The sequence below is a fragment of the Bactrocera neohumeralis genome, unplaced genomic scaffold (assembly GCF_024586455.1).
Source record: "Bactrocera neohumeralis isolate Rockhampton unplaced genomic scaffold, APGP_CSIRO_Bneo_wtdbg2-racon-allhic-juicebox.fasta_v2 cluster09, whole genome shotgun sequence".
NCBI classification, from domain to species: domain Eukaryota; kingdom Metazoa; phylum Arthropoda; class Insecta; order Diptera; family Tephritidae; genus Bactrocera; species Bactrocera neohumeralis.
The window spans coordinates 21742836-21761559 of record NW_026089622.1 but is presented as its reverse complement, the minus strand read 5'-3'; the positions used below and the strand labels follow the sequence as shown (position 1 = coordinate 21761559).

Genomic DNA, 18724 nt, shown 5'->3' with positions numbered 1-18724 from the left:
CGGAACGCCGGACATCCTGGCTCACCCACTGTCCTCCGCCGCCGTACGGCCACCCGACGATCGCAGTCTAACCGTGTGGCATGGCATCCAGAAGCTGGATGGTCCTGGCGCCCCCTCAATACGACATCCACGCGAAACCAAATAAGGCTACAACCTCACCGCCCCACCGGCCTGAGCGGCGTTGTAGCTACGTTACAGGCACTACAGCGTCTACTAGGCTAGTACTCGCCTAGGGGGGCCGGGATGTTGAACTATAACTAAAGGGCATCACTGATAAGTGAATACAACACTCTCCACATCAACATGTTAAGTAGAAAAAAACAGGGCATCACTGACCAGTGAATACAACACTCTCCACATCCACATGTTAATTATGGCATCATTGATCATCTCCACACCAAACTGTTTTTGTTCCATTTTTCATCTTATACCAACGAGAAGGTGACGCTGTGCCGTTTTTTGGTTCTACATTCTTCTAGAAGTCACGTTCGCCGCTGCACGCATCGTCTATTCGCAATCGTCTATTTGAAATCGTCTATTTAAAAAACCCGTCCATTTTAACATTCTAGAAAGTTCGCATCGACACATCAATTATATTCACCGTTTACGTTTCTCCGACCTCCATCCCGTACGTCCACCAGCGGTCCAGCAGGCAACTTGCCCGCAACGTCTATTTGAACATTTTTCCTGAACGTTGCATCCTTTGCATCATCCGGTCATTATATATCAAGATTATTCGTTTTTATTCGGCTTTCATCATTCAGTTTATATATTTAACTTTGGCTTAATAACATTTAACTTTTAATATCGCTATATGCGATAGTAATTGGTGTAGTGTGCCTATTTGCATCAAAGAAGCGTAAAGTGTAAAAATATTTATTTATAAGAAAACATTGTACAATTTGCAATTGAAGTGATAAGTAATAAAGCTTATATAGCTCAACAAGAGCGCAAAAAGAAATTTTGAATTTTAAAAGTTGGAAGTGATATTTGAAAGTTTGGTGAAGACGGTGAAGAAACGAGATTTGAAATAATAAGTAATTCGTAAAGAAATAAATAATGGGGTTTTTAAAAGTTATTTATCTTATCCTATCTATCTTTTATGGATAGCTGGAAATCTGAGGAAAATATAAAATAATTGATACTTCCAAATCCTTACTCAATTCCGGGTATTAGGTGTAAATTATAGCAAACAAAAATTATTTTTAAAACAAATAATTTACATTTATAACGAATTTTTGAATGGCAATTATTTTTTGTAAGTTCTTTAATTTGATATTCGGTCAGGGAAAAGGCATGTTCGCACCATATATCGTGGCTGGTTTGTAGCCTGTGCCAGTTATGGAGCAGCTGTGTGGTGAGAAGCAGTCTCGACAGACTGGACCCCAAGCTCCTCTCAATTTAGCGTCGTATCATGCTTGCTTTTTTGCCTGTATGTCGCACCGTCTAAACGGATGCTATGCAGGTTCTGTTAGGTGCACACCCTGTTGACCTGATTTTTTATTCAACGTGCTATTCCATTTAGGTTAAAGAGGGGCTCGAGTGTGTCAATGCTGCGGAATGACTGGATTTCCGATCATGATGTGGAGGAGGAGGGTTATCTAGAGAGCAGGAGGCTTCTAGGTAATCAGGTGTAGGTGGCAAGAACGTTGGGACAATACTTCTAATGGCCGAGTGACTTATGAGTACATTCGGGACGTTGAGTTTGTTGAAGATAACCCAAACTTCAAACTTTGTCTGAGTCTGGGTTTTCTGCTTACGGCGCATGGGCCTCTGAATACATTTATGTATCAGAAGGACCTATAAGTCAGGTCGTTTTTGTTGGGCGGGGGCAGAGTACTGGAATACAAAATGCACGACGAACTCAGACATCAGGGGGGTATGGGGATTAGGTGGATTAGGTGGACTGGATGGATGAACATATATTAGCGGAGTGAACTCCACTTGTCGGTTGCTTAAGCGGCGAAGGCGTTTAGCTGGCAATTTGGGTTAATTTTTGTATGAGTGGTGTGTGTATGGGGTTCAACCCCTGGCCACCAGTCCAGAGCTGTATGGAAGCTCAACTGGTGGTAGTTTTGGCTACGAGGTCTGACCGGATACTTAAGTCTGGTACCACGGGGAGCAAGAGACCTTGAAGTTCGTTCTAACCTGCTCATACGACGGGCCCTCGGGGAGTATCGTGGTGGTTGTGGTTAAAACCCAAATGCGGAAAAAACTGACACTTTGTCAGTGGAGTGAAGTAGAATGTGGAGTGTCATTGCACTCGGGTGCCTTACCCAAAGTACGGCGGAGGCTTTAGAAGGGCCTCGAACTCTACCAAAGTGGTTAGTGTGTACATTCCACACTGCCAATTGGTACTGAAAATGCCTGGCATTGTCTTGTGCTTTTCAGCGCCGTGGGGTAAGGCTGTCGACAACAGGTACCCACGTCTAGTCACGAGTGCGACGACTGTTTCTTGACGTTTTACATTTTAAGGGATTTCCCAGCGTTACATTCTAGCAAGTTGTAAGAGTACAAAATGTTCGGTTGCACCCAAAATTAGCCTTTTGGTTTTGGTTTTATAATGAAATCATTGGTCCTATTAGTATCCGCTTATGTGAGATTGTACTGTATTAGGGTAACAATTATTTAAAACTAAAACTAAAGTATTTACTTTTCCATGAATCCTCTTTTGTTCATTTGATATGTGAAGTTGAAGAAATGCGTTTTATTATCAAATTTTTTCCACTTTTTTCAATGTGGTGAAAACAATGTCAGAATCAAACAGAATCCTTTATAACTTTCTAGAATCATCTACACAGAGAAATTTGTTTGGTAACGATCTATATAAGGGCTGCAGGAGTGCCAGAAGGCAATTCTAATGAAAGTGCCGAGTAGAGTGTCAGTTCTTACTAAAAATTTTAATCTCGAATAGCGTGAAATTATTTTGTTTTATAATGAACGGGTGGTGAAATATTATGGTAATTTCATAAAATGATTTATTTATAAAAGTTATAGCGTGGTGATTTGAATATACGATTTTAAAAGCAAAACTAATCTTCAACCGAAGAGTATGTAGAGAAATATGAAAAGTGGTGATCTTATAACCCACCAAATTTTTATATTAATACATTGCTTTATCGCTTCTAATTTGGTCCATATTCATACGCAATATCTAAATAAAAGCTTCAAAAAATTCAGGGGTCGAATCGTTACATCCGTGAACATATCACTCGTCACGTAAAAGCCTGTATTTCGTATTATGACATACGTGATCGTAGCGCTTCTATCGTAATCTGGTATGACGACATACGTGAACGAGTATATAAACGTATCCGTTCGTTCGCATCGTCGTTGGTAAATTTATTTACATATATGAACAAAATTTTTGTATTTGAGTTGACAATAAAAATAAAATTATTTGCAAGGTTAAGAGCATATACATTTCTGAATTAAATTTATTAAATAATACTTTATTTGCCCCGGTGTCCATTTCTTGTGTGTGACAAGAATCGCAAATTTGAGGGTCGCAACTTGTTGTAAATTTTATGCAGATGTTATGTAACGCCTCACAAACGTTAGCAAATCTTCCACTTTTGTGGGGTGATACCTTCCTCTCTTGCTAATTTCCTGAAATTCTCCACCGTCTTTTTAAGATTCCAATGCTATGTTCAACGATACATCTACAAGGAAAATTTTGTTAATGAGGATTCATAATTTTTTTATACTCTCGCAACAAAGTTGCTAAGGAGAGTATTATAGTTTTGTTCACATAACGGTTGTTTGTAAGTCCTAAAACTAAAAGAGTCAGATATAGGGTTATATATACCAAAGTGATCAGGGTGACGAGTAGAGTTGAAATCCGGATGTCTGTCTGTCCGTCCGTCCGTCTGTCCGTCCGTACGTGCAAGCTGTAACTTGAGTAAAAATTGAGATATCTTAATGAAACTTTGTACACGTATTTCTTGGCTCCATAAGAAGGTTAAGTTCGAAGATGGGCAAAATCGGCCCACTGCCACGCCCACAAAATGGCGGAAACCGAAAACCTATAAAGTGTCATAACTAAGCCATAAATAAAGATATTAAAGTAAAATTTGGCACAAAGGATTGCATTAGGGAGGGGCATAGTTGGACATAATTTTTTTGGAAAAGTGGGCGTGGCCCCGCCCCCTACTAAGTTTTTTGTACATATCTCAGAAAATACTATAGCTATGTCAACCAAACTCTACAAAGCCGTTTTTTTCAGGCACTTCCATACACAGTTCAAAAATGGAAGAAATCGGATAATAACCACGCCCACCTGCCATACAAAGGTTATGTTGAAAATCACTAAAAGTGCGTTAACGGACTAACAAAAAACGTCAGAAACACTAAATTTTACGGAAGAAATTGCAGAAGGAAGCTGCATCCAGGCGTTTTTTAAAAATTGAAAATGGGCGTGGCCTCGCCCACTTATGGACCAAAAACCATATCTCAGGAACTACTAAACCGATTTCAATGAAATTCGGTATATAATATTTTCTTAACACTCTGATGACATGTACAAAATATAGGTGAAATCGGTTCACAACTACGCCTTCTTCCAATATAACGCTATTTTGAATTCCATATGATGCCTTTTCTGTATAATACGAGTACATACATTAGGAACCAATGATGATAGCGGAATAAAACTTTACAAAAATACGGTATTTGAAAAATATGTTAATGACGTATAATGAAATCTCGATTATCATTTAATCATGCGAGAGTATAAAATGTTCGGTGACACCCGAACTTAGCCCTTCCTTACTTGTTTATACCTACGCTATTGCTACGATCTCTTAGCTATCTCCGCACTAGTTTTTTATCCCCATCACTTTCACTAGAGCTCAAATGAAAAAACAAAGTTGGATTAATTTTGATATTTAAGTAGCTTTTGTTAGTTTATTGAAAATTTTGCAACAGTTTTGACAGTTCTACATCTATTGTGACCTAAACATATGATCCAAAGCAATGTGGATATTAAAAACTTTAGTGAATTTAAAATACATTACGATCCGTTTGCTATCGTATGTCATAATGCCAATCACCGCATACGATTGGCGTATCACGTAACTTTCTTTCGTATGTTTGCCGATCCGTGCACGGATGTAACGATTCGACCCCAGTATCTGAAGAAGACCATATTGACACATATACATATCTGCAGACGTATATGGAGTAGTTATACTGTACTAAAATATGAATAGTTATGAAATATCTATTTTGTTTTTATACTCTTGCAACCTGTGGCTACAGTGTATAATAGTTTTGTTCACCTAACGGTTGTTTTTATTACCTGAAACTAAGTGAAGGAGATATAGGGTTAAATATATATGAATGATCAGGATGACGAGAAAAGTTGTCCGGTTAACTGTCTGTCTGTACGTCAGTGCAATCTGCAACTTGATTTGAACTTGAATTGAGATATCTTGATGAAACTTGGTATATGGGTTCCTTATATGGTCATTTACCGAAAACTTTAACGTACCATAACTAGTCACTAAATTAAGATATAGAACTGTAATTTGACACAGGGGATGGCAGTAGCACCAGTGGGCAAAAACTCTAGAAAAAGTGGGCGTGGCCGCAACTTCTCGCAAGTTTAATTTACATATCTCCTAAACCACTAAATCTACATCAACCAAATTAGCCTAGCGCAAATATTATACGAACCCTTACCGACAGTACGAAAACGTACGAAATCAGGGGATAACCCCACTCACTCCCCAAATAACGGTACTGTTACAATAGTGTCTCGTTGTATCAAAAATGTTTTGAATCGGGCAGTATTTCCCTGAGCCCTCATATACCGAATATATGATATAATAAGTATATCGACCAATACTTGAGCTATCTCAATGAAAATTATAAAGCGTGTTTTACTCATAACAGTGCATTCTTCTGCCTAAAATAAATAAAGTTTTAGCAATTGACTTGACCTAGCCACCAGTAAAAAATATATAATATCCAGCTGAATTTACTCTATACGCGTGTTGATGGTATCATAGTGAATCACAGCAAACATTTTTTTGGTATGCGACATATTAAAAGCTTGAAAAAAGTAGATAAAATCGGGTCGATGCTACCCTAACTCCCAGATACATATTGTATAATGAGTTCAATTTTTCTAACAAAAATATATGTATGTATATACATAAAATTGCTTAGATTCCGATCGTCAGGTTGACGTTTTACATCTTAAGGTACTTCCCTTGCTTTGATTCTTGCAAGTTACAAGAGAATAAAAAGGTTCGGTGGCAACCGAACTTAGCCTGTTTTACTTGCATTTAGTAAATTCTATTACAATATTCAACTTTTATGAATATTTCTTTTTTATTTCATTACAGATATTCCGGAAGTTCAAATACGACTTGGAACATCTTTAAAGCAAAATACAATTAGAGAAGGGGCAGATGTCTATTTTGACTGTGTAATAAATGCACACCCATTCGTTTACAGAGTTGATTGGCGTCATAACGTATGTACATAAGAATTCATTAATGCCTTGTATAGATTTTAACTGTCATTCAAATTTTTATTCAAGTTAGGTTTTGTTAAGTTAGATGGCTGATCCAGAGATCGGACTTGGACTGCTATATGCAGTTCTTTGTGAATCTATAGAAAAATAGAACTGTGTTTGATATTATAATTTAGCTAAGCCCCTTGTGGCCAATACAAAATTTGCACAGGCGTTTAATTTCTATTCCAGTTCAGTGAGATGTCTGAAATTTTTTTTTAGTAGGAGGAAGCATCGAAAGCCAGAGTGCCGGACTTTATTTCGCTAAACCTAACCCGTCTCATGTCTCTCCCACGGGACCACTGGACAAAGCATTACTTCGTGGGAGAGAAGAAGACATTAAAGTCTTCTCTATTGCCTAAACTGTTGTTAATGTCTCAGTCTTGTCATAATTAGTGCTGCCGCTTCGCTGACAGCTTTCCATTTTACAGAGGACTCACACATAAGTGCAGTCAAATTTTTATCGTTATACTACCTCCAAGGATATTTTTCAGCTTTTCTCTTATACTTGAAATCCCAGGGCAATAAAGAACACGTATTCAGAGTTTTCTATACACTCTGTACACGTCGGACAGTATAGACTAAAGTTTTGACGATATTTGATAAGGTAGCTTCTGAAGCAAAAAAAAAAATATTTAAATAAAAAAATTTTATAAAAAATTAAAACAAAAAAATATTTTAAAAAAGTAGTTTTACCGCTGCTGCCACATTGTGATGCTTTCGATTCTCTCCTGTGGATGTCATTCGGTGCAATACTGCCTAATACCCCAGCAGCGTCATTTGATATGGTTGGGTAAGCATTTATCACGCGTATTGCAGAAAGACTATGTGCACTGCATGTTGATTGGTATAGGATATGATTTTATGTCTAGCGCCTGTATCCATATTGGAGCCCCATATAGTATAACTGAACTCATTACCTTAGCTATTAAACATCGTCGGCTGGAACGCACACAGCCTTTTTTCGCCATCATTCTAGATAAAGCATTATACAAAGATTTAATTTGCTTTTCATTCCGTATTTTCCAAGTGTTCCTTGAATTTGAGCCTTGAGTCCACTATCCCACCAAGGTACTTCATCTTTGGTTATGAAGTAATCTGACATTCTCCTAAAGTGAGCGATATTTTTTCTTCAATTTTCCTAGAGCTTATGAGCAAGACTTCTGTTTTCTGCAACGTAAGCTCTAGACTCTTGGTAGCAAACCATCGACGTAAACCATTTATGTTGTCATTGCATTGCATCCGGTGGTCATCCAGATGTTTAGCTACTGCTACCACTATGAGGTCATCGGCATATGCGACTGTTTTCACATTTTTTGATTGCGAAAATCTTAAGACCCCGTCATACATCCGGTTCCATGGCAATGGAACTAAATGCCAGCCTTGCGGTACTCCACTGGAGATAGCGTAGCTCTGAGTGCTCTCGTCCGTATCGAAAAGCCTATTTTGAAAGTAACTCATTATATATTTATCAGATAATGAGGAGCGTGGATATCGTGTAGAGCTTTTATTATATTTGCGGACTTTGCGGAGTTGAACGCATTCTTCACATCCAGGGTTATTAGCGCGCAGTATTTTTTGTACCACCTTTCCATCTTCTCCACTTATTGCGTCAATGGGGGACCTCTTTTTTTATAAAACCGTATTGTCTCTTTGAAAATCCGCAGGCTTTTCGGATTGCTAACTCCAAGCGGTTTCTTATAATGCTTTCGAACACTTCCCCAATCGGGTCGAGCATGCAAAGAGGTCGATATGATGAAGGTTCTTCTGGTGACTTTTTTGGCTTTGGGAGTAGAACCAGACTCTATCTGCCACGGATCGAAGAACACCTCTTCTAAAATACACGCACTGTACATGTTAACAAATAAACTGGGTCTAAGAGTTATGGCTTCTTTAAGGGCTCTATTTGGTATACCATCTATTCCAGGCGCTTTAGAGTTTTTGATTTTTTTTTAACCAATAGTTCGTCTTCTGTGACTAATAGGGGTGGCTCCGTAGCTTCGTTTTGTTTAATAAAGGAAATGGAGGCATGTATGGGGATAACACTTCGACAACATTTTTCATAAATGATGCATTCTAAGGTTGCTGCGACTTATTTTTGAACTTCGACATACAAATTTTTTATGCCGTTCCTCACGGGTCTATGTTCGCTTCTTCACAGAGCTTTTCGAAACAGGATCTCTTACTACGGATAATGGCTGACTTCAGGACCTTTTTGGACATTTAAATGCTTCTCTGAAGCAGATTTAATTTTCCCCTTCCTGGTTACGCTATACGCGGCGTCTAGCTGAGGGACAGAGCTTCCTCAGCTAGGCAATTTCGTCACTCCGCCAGTATACCGGCTTTCGATTGTTATAATATCTCGACCTGCGCCTAGTTGCGTCGCATGCAGCAACTAGCTCCTTCTCCACAGCAGATACTAAGTGGGCGTCTTCACCTTTTGTGCCTTTGCGGCACTCCAGGCACTCTCAAGGACGTCGGTATCAAATTTCTTTCACGCCAGTTGCGTTTTCGAGAGGAATTTCTCCGAAACATTTCCCATTCTTGGGAGAACGAAACTTCAGTAATTACAGCAATATGGTCGCTATTTGTGTAAACATCTCACACCTTCCACTTTGTATGTCTGTGAAGCCTGTCATTAGCAAACATTAAGTCTATTATAGAACCTTTATTACCCTTTTGAAACGTATTTTTTGTGAAATTGTTTAAAATCGTGAGGTTTATGTGACTCAAAATTTATAGAATGAGGCGACCACGGTGATTTGTAATTCTGCTACCCCAACAGTAGACATGCGTTAAAATCACCCACTATTATTATTGGTGATGTGTTTCTGCTCTCTATAGACAGCTTCAGGAGAAAATCTTCAATTTCGCTACTTGTTGGGCTAGGACGAGCATAGCAGCTTACAAAATATATTCCTTGTATCTTCGCCCATGTAAAGCCGTTATGGACTTTTTTGGAGCGTGATGAGAAAGCTTGTTCGTTGCAGGCCCATATTGCTGCCTTGCCACTTCTATCTTTACTCCAAATGTTTTCTGAACGCTGTCTATATTGCTCGCTTAGTATGGCTATGTTTTTCATTTTTTCATCATTTCTACGTGCTTCGTATAGGCCATACTTAAGACGGAGTGCTCTCCTTTGCAAAGCATACAGCTCGTGACATTTTTGCACACCTTTGCCACGTGCCCTGCAGCTCCGCAACGTGTACAGAGGGCAGACCGGTCTGTCTGACTAACACATTTGTGTGGTTATGACCCAGTTGGAAACCCCTAAAACATCGAGTAATAGGTGAATATTCTCGGAGACGACAGATAGACCACCCTATCTTAACTTTGCCCAATTTTGGTGCAGCTTTAGCTTCCTGAGCGCGCAGACAAATTCGACCTATTTGTGTGCCAATCCGGGTTTTTCTTATGCTTTTGACACTTGATTTCTCCCGGTTTTGGCTCCCACACTCTTTTTTTAATGCCTTGGAGATTTTTTCCGGTGTCTAAGTCCTTACACACTATTGTAACGTTATGGGTTTTTGGCTGTATCAGCGCCATTTCACCCACCGCTTCCTCTAGGACGCTTTGAAATGACTCGGCTCTCTTGTACGCCTGATTTTTCAACTCGATCAGTAGGTCTCCTTTCATCGTCTTCCGTATGTGGGTCACGTTTGATCCCAACTCTTCAAGATCGCTGTCGCTCTTTATCTTCCGGAGAATATCAGCATATGACGCACCCTCCTTCTTAGTTATTATGATAGAGTCCGGTTTCGTTCTTATTTTCTTCTGAATCGGTTTCTTTTTTTTTTTCACAGCATCCACCCATGTTTCACGTGCGCTATATTGACCAGTAATGTTTTCTTGTATTACTGTCGTGAGCTCTCTGGTCATTTGTTGCACCTTTTTAGTAGTTTTTTCGGTTTTTTTGTGGGGGGTAAGTCGATGCTTCTCGCAGCCGCTTTGGGGTATTCACCTCTTATGAGAATATGAGATAGCTGTGTTGATCTGTCAACCATAATTTTTTTCTCCGGTGGGCGTGGCGTTTATTAGGTTTAATGTATACCAGGTTTACCGGTATATCTCCCAACTACTTAATCTAAATCAACTAAACTTACTCAGGACATATCTGTTTAGCACTTCCTACGAAAATGTAAATATGGCTGTAATCGGATTATAATACCGCCCCCTCCCATAATATATTTGTTAAAAAATAAAAAGAGCTAAATGTGCGTTAAGTATATAAATAGAAGCCAGAGTCCAAATAGGACCATGAGCTCGGTACCTACTTTACCACATATGTTTATTTACAAAATCAGACAAAAGCCACGACTATTTTGCATAAAAAATACTTTTTACATTAATTCTCATTCTTTGACTATTCAGTATGTAAATCAATAACCAATAATTGAATCGGAATAAAACCTTGAACAAGTAGTGCCCCCTTATGACCAAGAATTGTCAAAATCAAATAAAGCTGTTCAAGTTGCTAGATATCGAAAATGTAGACCTCAGTTTTTATTGCGAACTTTTATTATTTTTATTTAAATGTTTGCCAATCTGTGAAATATATGACAGAAGTTTGGAGCACAGTCTTTCCCGATAACAGTTTTCTCATTCTAATAGTAAAGGTACGTTTTGAAACTCAGAAAGTATCGTTTTATATTAATATGTAGCAATGCCAAAACTAGATAAAAACATCCTATCTAGTGATTTCGAACCTCCCGCCTATTTTGAACCGTTTAGGTTGGTCTAAATGTGTGATATTTTAGTGAAATTAATTAAGAAATTTTGCGTCTTCACTGACGGTAAGGTGAATAAGTAAAATATAGTTATAAAACCACTTTAGTCTATGATTTATAATATACGTTTATTCTTATTTAAGTGTATATAAAAACAAGAAAAAACGTTAACTTCGGTTGCACCGAAGCTAAATACCCTTCACAGGTGCATTTCTGTTAGTAACTATGTGTTCAGTTTGTATGGAAGCTATATGCTATAGTAATCCGTTCTAAACAAGTTTTTTAGAGATTACATTGTTGCCTTAGAAAAAGCCATATATCAAGTTTCGTGAATATATCTTGTCAAATGTGAAAGTTGTCCATACAAGAACTTGATTCCGATCGTTCAGTTTGTATGGCAGCTATATGCTATAGTTAACCGATCTGAACAATTTCTTCGCAGATTACATTGTTGCCTTAGAAAATAACATATACCAAATTTCGTGAATATATATCTTGTCAAATGTGAAAGTTTTCCATACAAGAACTTGTTTCCGATCGTTCAGTTTGTATGGCAGCTATATGCTATAGTTAACCGATCTGAACAATTTCTTCGGAGATTACATTGTTGCCTTAGAAAACAACATATGTCAAGTTTCGTGAATATATATTTTCAAATGTGAAAGTTGTCCATACAAGAACTTGATTCCGATCGTTCAGTTTGTATGGTAGCTATACGCTATAGTTAACCGATCTGAACAATTTCCTCGGAGATTACATTGTTGCCTTAGAAAATAACATATATCAAGTTTCGTGAATATATCTTGTCAAATGTGAAAGTTGTCCATACAAGAACTTGATTCCGATCGTTCAGTTTGTATGGCAGCTATATGCTATAGTTAACCGATCTGAACAATTTCCTCGGAGATTACATTGTTGCCTTAGAAAATAACATATATCAAGTTTCGTGAATATATCTTGTCAAATGTGAAAGTTGTCCATACAAGAACTTGATTCCGATCGTTCAGTTTGTATGGTAGCTATACGCTATAGTTAACCGATCTGAACAATTTCATCGGAGATTACATTGTTGCCTTAGAAAATAACATATACCAAATTTCGTGAATATATCTTGTCAAATGTGAAAGTTGTCCATACAAGAACTTGATTCCGATCGTTCAGTTTGTATGGCAGCTATATGCTATAGTTAACCGATCTGAACAATTTCCTCGGAGATTACATTGTTGCCTTAGAAAATAACATATATCAAGTTTCGTGAATATATCTTGTCAAATGTGAAAGTTGTCCATACAAGAACTTGATTCCGATCGTTCAGTTTGTATGGCAGCTATATGCTATAGTTAACCGATCTGAACAATTTCCTCGGAGATTACATTGTTGCTTTAGAAAATAACATATACCAAATTTCGTGAATATATCTTGTCAAATGTGAAAGTTTTCCATACAAGAACTTGATTCCGGAGATTACATTGTTGCTTTTAGAAAATAACATATACCAAATTTCGTGAATATATCTTGTCAAATGTGAAAGTTTTAACCGATCTGAACAATTTCCTCGGAGATTACATTGTTGCCTTAGAAAATAACATGTATCAAGTTTCGTGAATATATCTTGTCAAATGCGAAAGTTGTCTATACAAGAACTTGATTCCGATCGTTCAGTTTGTATGGCAGCTATATGCTATAGTTAACCGATCTGAACAATTTCTTCCCATATTACATTATTGCCTTAGAAAATAACATGTATCAAGTTTCGTGAATATATCTTGTCAAATGTGAAAGTTGTCCATACAAGAACTTGATTCCGATCGTTCAGTTTGTATGGTAGCTATACGCTATAGTTAACCGATCTGATCAATTTCTTCGGAGATTACATTGTTGCCTTAGAAAATAATCTGTACCAAATTTCGTGAATATATCTTGACAAATGTGAAAGTTTCCCTACAAGAACTTGATTCCGATCGTTCAGTTTGTATGGCAGCTATATGTTATAGTAGCCCGATATCGGCCGTTCCGACAAATGAGCAGCTTCTTGAAGAGAAAATGATGTTTGCAAAATTTCAAAACGATATCTTAAAAACTGAGAGACTAGTTCGTATATATACAGACAGACGGACAGACGGACAGACAGACGGACATGGCTAAATCGACTCAGCTCAACATACTGATCATTTATATATATACTTTATAGGGTCTCCGACGATTCCTTCTGGGTGTTACAAACTTCGTGACAAACTTAATATACCCTGTTCAGGGTATAATGAATCACAAAATGTGTTGCTAAGTGCATAACTCAACAACGCCTGGACCAACCTTGCCAATTCTTTTTTTTTAAAGGTTCGTTGAGGTTCAAGGATGGTTTTTACGGCAAGAAAAATTTGAATAATTGCCGGAAAACTCCTAAAAACAGCCCTTTTCTTTTTCCCATACAAACGAATGAATGTTTATTTGTTAGTAACGCTAAGAGAACGGCTGCACCAATCTTGATGAAATTTTTAGAGGTTGTTCGTTGTAGATCGGGGAAGGTTTAGAAATAAAAATACCTTATACTTTTCATGAGGAACAGTCGGAAAATTTGATAATTCCAAAAAGTAACTTTTTTCCATAAAATTTTTTTTTCAAATTTTTGTTTGTTTTGTTTTTCAATATTTTGATTTGTAAATTATTTGAATCGTTTATTTTCAGTAGCTTGCCTTACACTCTACGTGTGTTCCACACAAATTGATCAATTGCGAAGAGGTCGCCCTAATATCGGTCGGCGTTCTTTTTACCACGAACGTATGGCAGCCCAATGCAAGGCAAGGTAAGAAGTACTCCCAGGATGCGGTGACATATGTACGTCCGGAGTTATAGATCGCGGTCAATCAGCAAGCGATCGTCACAATGTCACAGAACGACTTTTCAAACAACAGTTACGATGTTTGATGAACTTTATCTTGAAGCAACGTACATATATATATGTGGTGCCGTTAGATAAGATGTACTCTGTCTCTAAAAAACAAAAGTGGCTGCACGCGCACATCATTCTTTGGATGGTGGATGGTGGTTACATCAGATCAAAATTGATGAAATCATTTCTGCGGAAATTCCTGATGCAGAGAAAGATCGAGTATTATACGAAGTGATGAAAACCAATATGGTTCATGGGCCTTGCGGACACCACAATCCCACTTCGGTTTGAATATCTGAAAATAAATGCACCAAACAATATCCACGTGCTTTTTTTTCGGAAACACAAACTAGAAAAGATGGATATCCACTCTATCGGCGTCGTTCATCGGACGACAATGGAAGAACATTTAGCATTCAATTCAGAATAGTGAATATCGAAGTGGACGGCACACGGATCGTACTATATTCACCATATTGTCTAATTCACATTCAAATCTCATATCAATGTTGAGTATTGCTATTTAGTTTATTGATAAAATGCGTTTGTAATTACGTCACTAAAGGAAGCAACATGGCGGTTGTAGGATATTTACTTTTGCAATTCATGAACGCTTTCCGACTGTTGTGCGTCTCGTAGTTAATTTGGAGAGTGGCCAAAGAGTGTATTTCAGCCCAGTACAGACAGTGAAACACCGCCAGCAACTAAGTTAACATTGACGAGTTTTTTCTCAACTTTCGTCTGTGATCCGTTTGCGAGAACATTGCTCCATTCGGAAATACCTTGATATTATACCTGGAATACATCGTCGTAACTATACGCAGAAAGCAAGGCCAACCAGTAGATGGGCATCCAGGTGTGTTCTCAACTAATGCATTAGGACGAATTTACACAATCCACTCGAAAAACGACGATTGTTTCTACCTTCGGTTGCTATTGATTAATGTACGCGGTTCAACTTCATTTGAGTCATTGCGTACTGTGAATGGTACGGTATGTGCAAGTTTTGGAGAAGTTAGCCAGCAATTACAATTACTGGAACATGTTAATCACTGGAATGCAAATGAAGTTCGCACACTTTTCGCGATAAACATTTCGATATATCAGTCTTCAAATCCGCGTCAATTATGGGATACGAACAAAAATGGCATTGTCGAAGACATTTTACATCGTCTTCGCTAAAATTTGGAAATGGGTCAATTCAGGTTGATACTTCCGGTGGTTTGATATCAATTACATTTTCCTTTTATCATTTCACGAAAGATGAACTCATCATGAATGTACGGACATTGGCCAAATTAGCGTTACTACGATTCCTTAAGTACGCACAATGTTAACTGCCAAAAATAGTTGTTGACTTAAACTGAAAGATTTAGAGTCAAATTCCGGGAGACTTGCGCTGAGACAAATCGATCGATCGTCTTGACAATGAAGACGACGCCGTGAATTATTCAGTGGAATTTCTAAATCCCTTGGACAGGCTTGGTATGCCACCGCATCATTTGCGTCTCAAAGTTGGATCTGCCGCTATTATGTTCCGCAATCTGCGCTATTGAAGACAAGGGGGCAGAATGCTTGATAAGAATTCCTTTGAGTTCTAACGTTTTGCATTTTCAGTTCAAACGTATTCCGTTTCCAGCGAAAATTGCATTTGAGATGACAATCAACAGGACGCAATGAGAGTCGGATAGTGTGTGGCATAAATTTCGAAATGCTATGTGTTTCACACCGTCAGATATACGTGGTGTGCTCACGAGTTGGAAAGCCATCTTTTCTGTACACCGGAACATAAACCAAAAATGTTGTTTATCAAGCTGCGTTACATTGAAAAAAAGAAATGAAAAATTTAACTTTCTTTTCATTTCAAAACACATAATTTCACGCAGAACAACGGCTGCGGGGTCAGCTAGTAATATATCAATTTTATTGTAATCTTTTAACGATTTCGTCAAACAACGAATGTTAAATTTTTTTGTAACATTTTTTATATACAGTTTTGTCGACACAACACAAAAGTATTAAATGTTCAGTTCAATTCTTAGACCTTCCCTGTTGTTGTTTGTTTTTTATTTAGACGAATTTATCGTAAAATACCGTAAGTGTAAAATGTTAAAAATACATATATACATATATATACAAAATATTAAAGGAAATGCGTACAACTCACATTGATTTCCACCAAGTAGTTTTGGAAGCAATGTATTTTCGTATGTGTGCGTGCGTCTTGTCCCTCTCTACAAGTTTCTCTCCAGTCCAAACTTTCTGTCCTGCGCGCCAATTAAATAATACATGCTATTTATTTACTACTGAATTTATTTTTTTGAGTATAATACAAGGTGAGTTCCAAAGTAAACAGGACTTTAAAGAAAAAATAAAACAAATGGCTTTTTCGGCAAAATCAATTTATTTTGTTCAAAATAGTTTCTTTCTGCTTCAATACAGCTTTTTGAACGGTCCAAAAGCATGTCGAACGAGTGTTTTAGCTCGTTGGCCGGTATGGCCGCCAGGATGCCAGTGCAAGCTTTTTGAATGGCCTCTACGTCTACAAAACGCTTTCCTTTCATGGGCAAATGCATTTTTCCAAAAAGAAAGAAGTCGCACGGTGCAATATCAGGTGAATGCGGAGAGTGATTAATGGCTAAAATGTGATTTTTGATCAAATAATCGGTCACAAACGCCAACTTTCATCTTCGCGATATCCGGGCCGAACACGTCGAATACGGCTCACCAAACGCTTCAAAACTACAAGGAAGAATACGTCAATAACGCCTGGCCCGGTTGAACAAATTCTTTGTAGACTATACCCTTGGAATCATAAAAAACAAATCAGCTACACTTTTGATATCTGCATGCGCGATTTTTTGGATTTCGGCTCGTCCGGTGCCTTCCATTCAGCACTCTGGCCTTTCGTTTCGGGATCATATTGGAAACACCTCGTTTCGTCACTAGTCACAATATTGTAAAAGAAGTTTTTGACTTTTTGACTTCTTTAATGATGTCCTTCTAATGTTGGATTCTGAGCAATTTTTGGTCGGCAGTCAATTTGTGTGGAACAAACCGTCACACACCTTTCCTAAGCCCAAATGTACAGTCAAAATGCGACAAATCGATGCTTTGGAGATGTTTAATTCCATTTCCATGAATTGCAATGATGATTTCGGCTGATTTTTGATGAATTTACGCACAGTTTCGATGGAATTTCCGTTGATCACGGATTTTGATTGGCCCACATGTTAATCGTCATTTATGTCCTCACGATCACTTTGAAAACGTTGAAAAAACTCGTGCACTCTGCTACGAGATAGACAATCATCGCCATAAACTTGTTTTATCAATTGAAACGTTTCGGTAAAGGTTTTACTAATTTTAAAACAAAATTTAATGTTGGTTTTTCGTTCGAAACTCAATAACTTCACTTCCAATCGATTATATATCACGAAATTCTCACTGGACAATCGATAAAGATATAGATGGCGCCATCAGGGGGCGCTAGATTCAAAAAGTCCTGTTTACTTTGGAATGCTCCTTGTATATGTACATTCTTGGTTAATGGCACTACTAAGGCTAAAGTACAATTCGCTCGCAGAACACGGATGTTGTTCTGTTGTGCATACATAGACATATGTACCTTCTGCCTCAATATATAATATATGTTTCGATGTGTTTTTACCTTCTCTGATAAATATAATGATAACACAGGCCGACACTCAATTCGCTTCTTTGAATTTATCAACTGAAAAAAAAATAAAAAGCTATATCATGAAAACTAGAGCTGACAGAGACATACTGATTACAGATTTGAATTCAGCGCACCCAAATTAACTAGAATCTGTTGATAAATTGTTAACGCGAAATTTTTTTGGCGAAATTTTTTTTCAGGTCATAAGATAAATGGAGGGTATAAAAAAGCTATATCATGAAAACTAGAGCTGATAAAGACAAACTGATTACAGATTTGAATTCGGCGCATCCAAATTACATAACTAGAATCAGTTGATAAATTCAAAGAAGCAAACATTTTTTTTTAATTTTATCGGGTTGTGTAATCTATTAGCTGCAGAGATATGTATGTTTCGATGCATTATTGCTTCTTTACAGCTGGATGTGTTGAGTGATTTAGGTGCATGAGTATGATAGAAGGATGGAGTCATGTGTAGAAGTTCACGCAAGTGAGGGAAGTTCTCTGATCGCCATTCACTTGGGAGTGGCCAGAAACGATTCTTTTACATATGGCTCAAGCATCTCACGACTTCAAGTCTTTGACCAGGTATCCTCTGGGTAGCCTAAAAACATCCGTTTGAAGGCGAGCTAAAGTGAGAAAGCGAAACATCCCCCATAGGGTTATGCGATGGGTTTGGGAGCCGCCACGTAAAAAAAACACCCCCAATGGAAATTAGCAATCAGCCTCAGATGAGAGACAAAATATAAGTACGACATACGCATATACATGCAAGTCAAGGTATTAGGGTATACCTAAATACACAACTTTCGGACATCGAATATTTTAATAAATAAAAAGCGCGGTTTTTAATAGTAATTTACAATTGAAACAGATACTCAAAATAAAATATAAATAAAAATATCATC

The 18724-nt window shown here is 37.7% G+C and overlaps 1 protein-coding gene across 1 annotated transcript in view; it reads left to right on the top strand.

Moving 5' to 3' along the window:
• LOC126764666 (cell adhesion molecule 2-like) overlaps positions 1–6574 on the top strand; it is a 61549-nt gene extending 54975 nt beyond the window's left edge. The window contains exons 4-5 of the mRNA XM_050482323.1: positions 6351–6481; positions 6548–6574. Of these exons, the coding sequence (XP_050338280.1) occupies positions 6351–6481; positions 6548–6574 (158 nt within the window). The remainder of the gene's footprint in view (positions 1–6350; positions 6482–6547) is intronic.
• The last annotated feature ends 12150 nt before the right edge of the window (positions 6575–18724 follow it).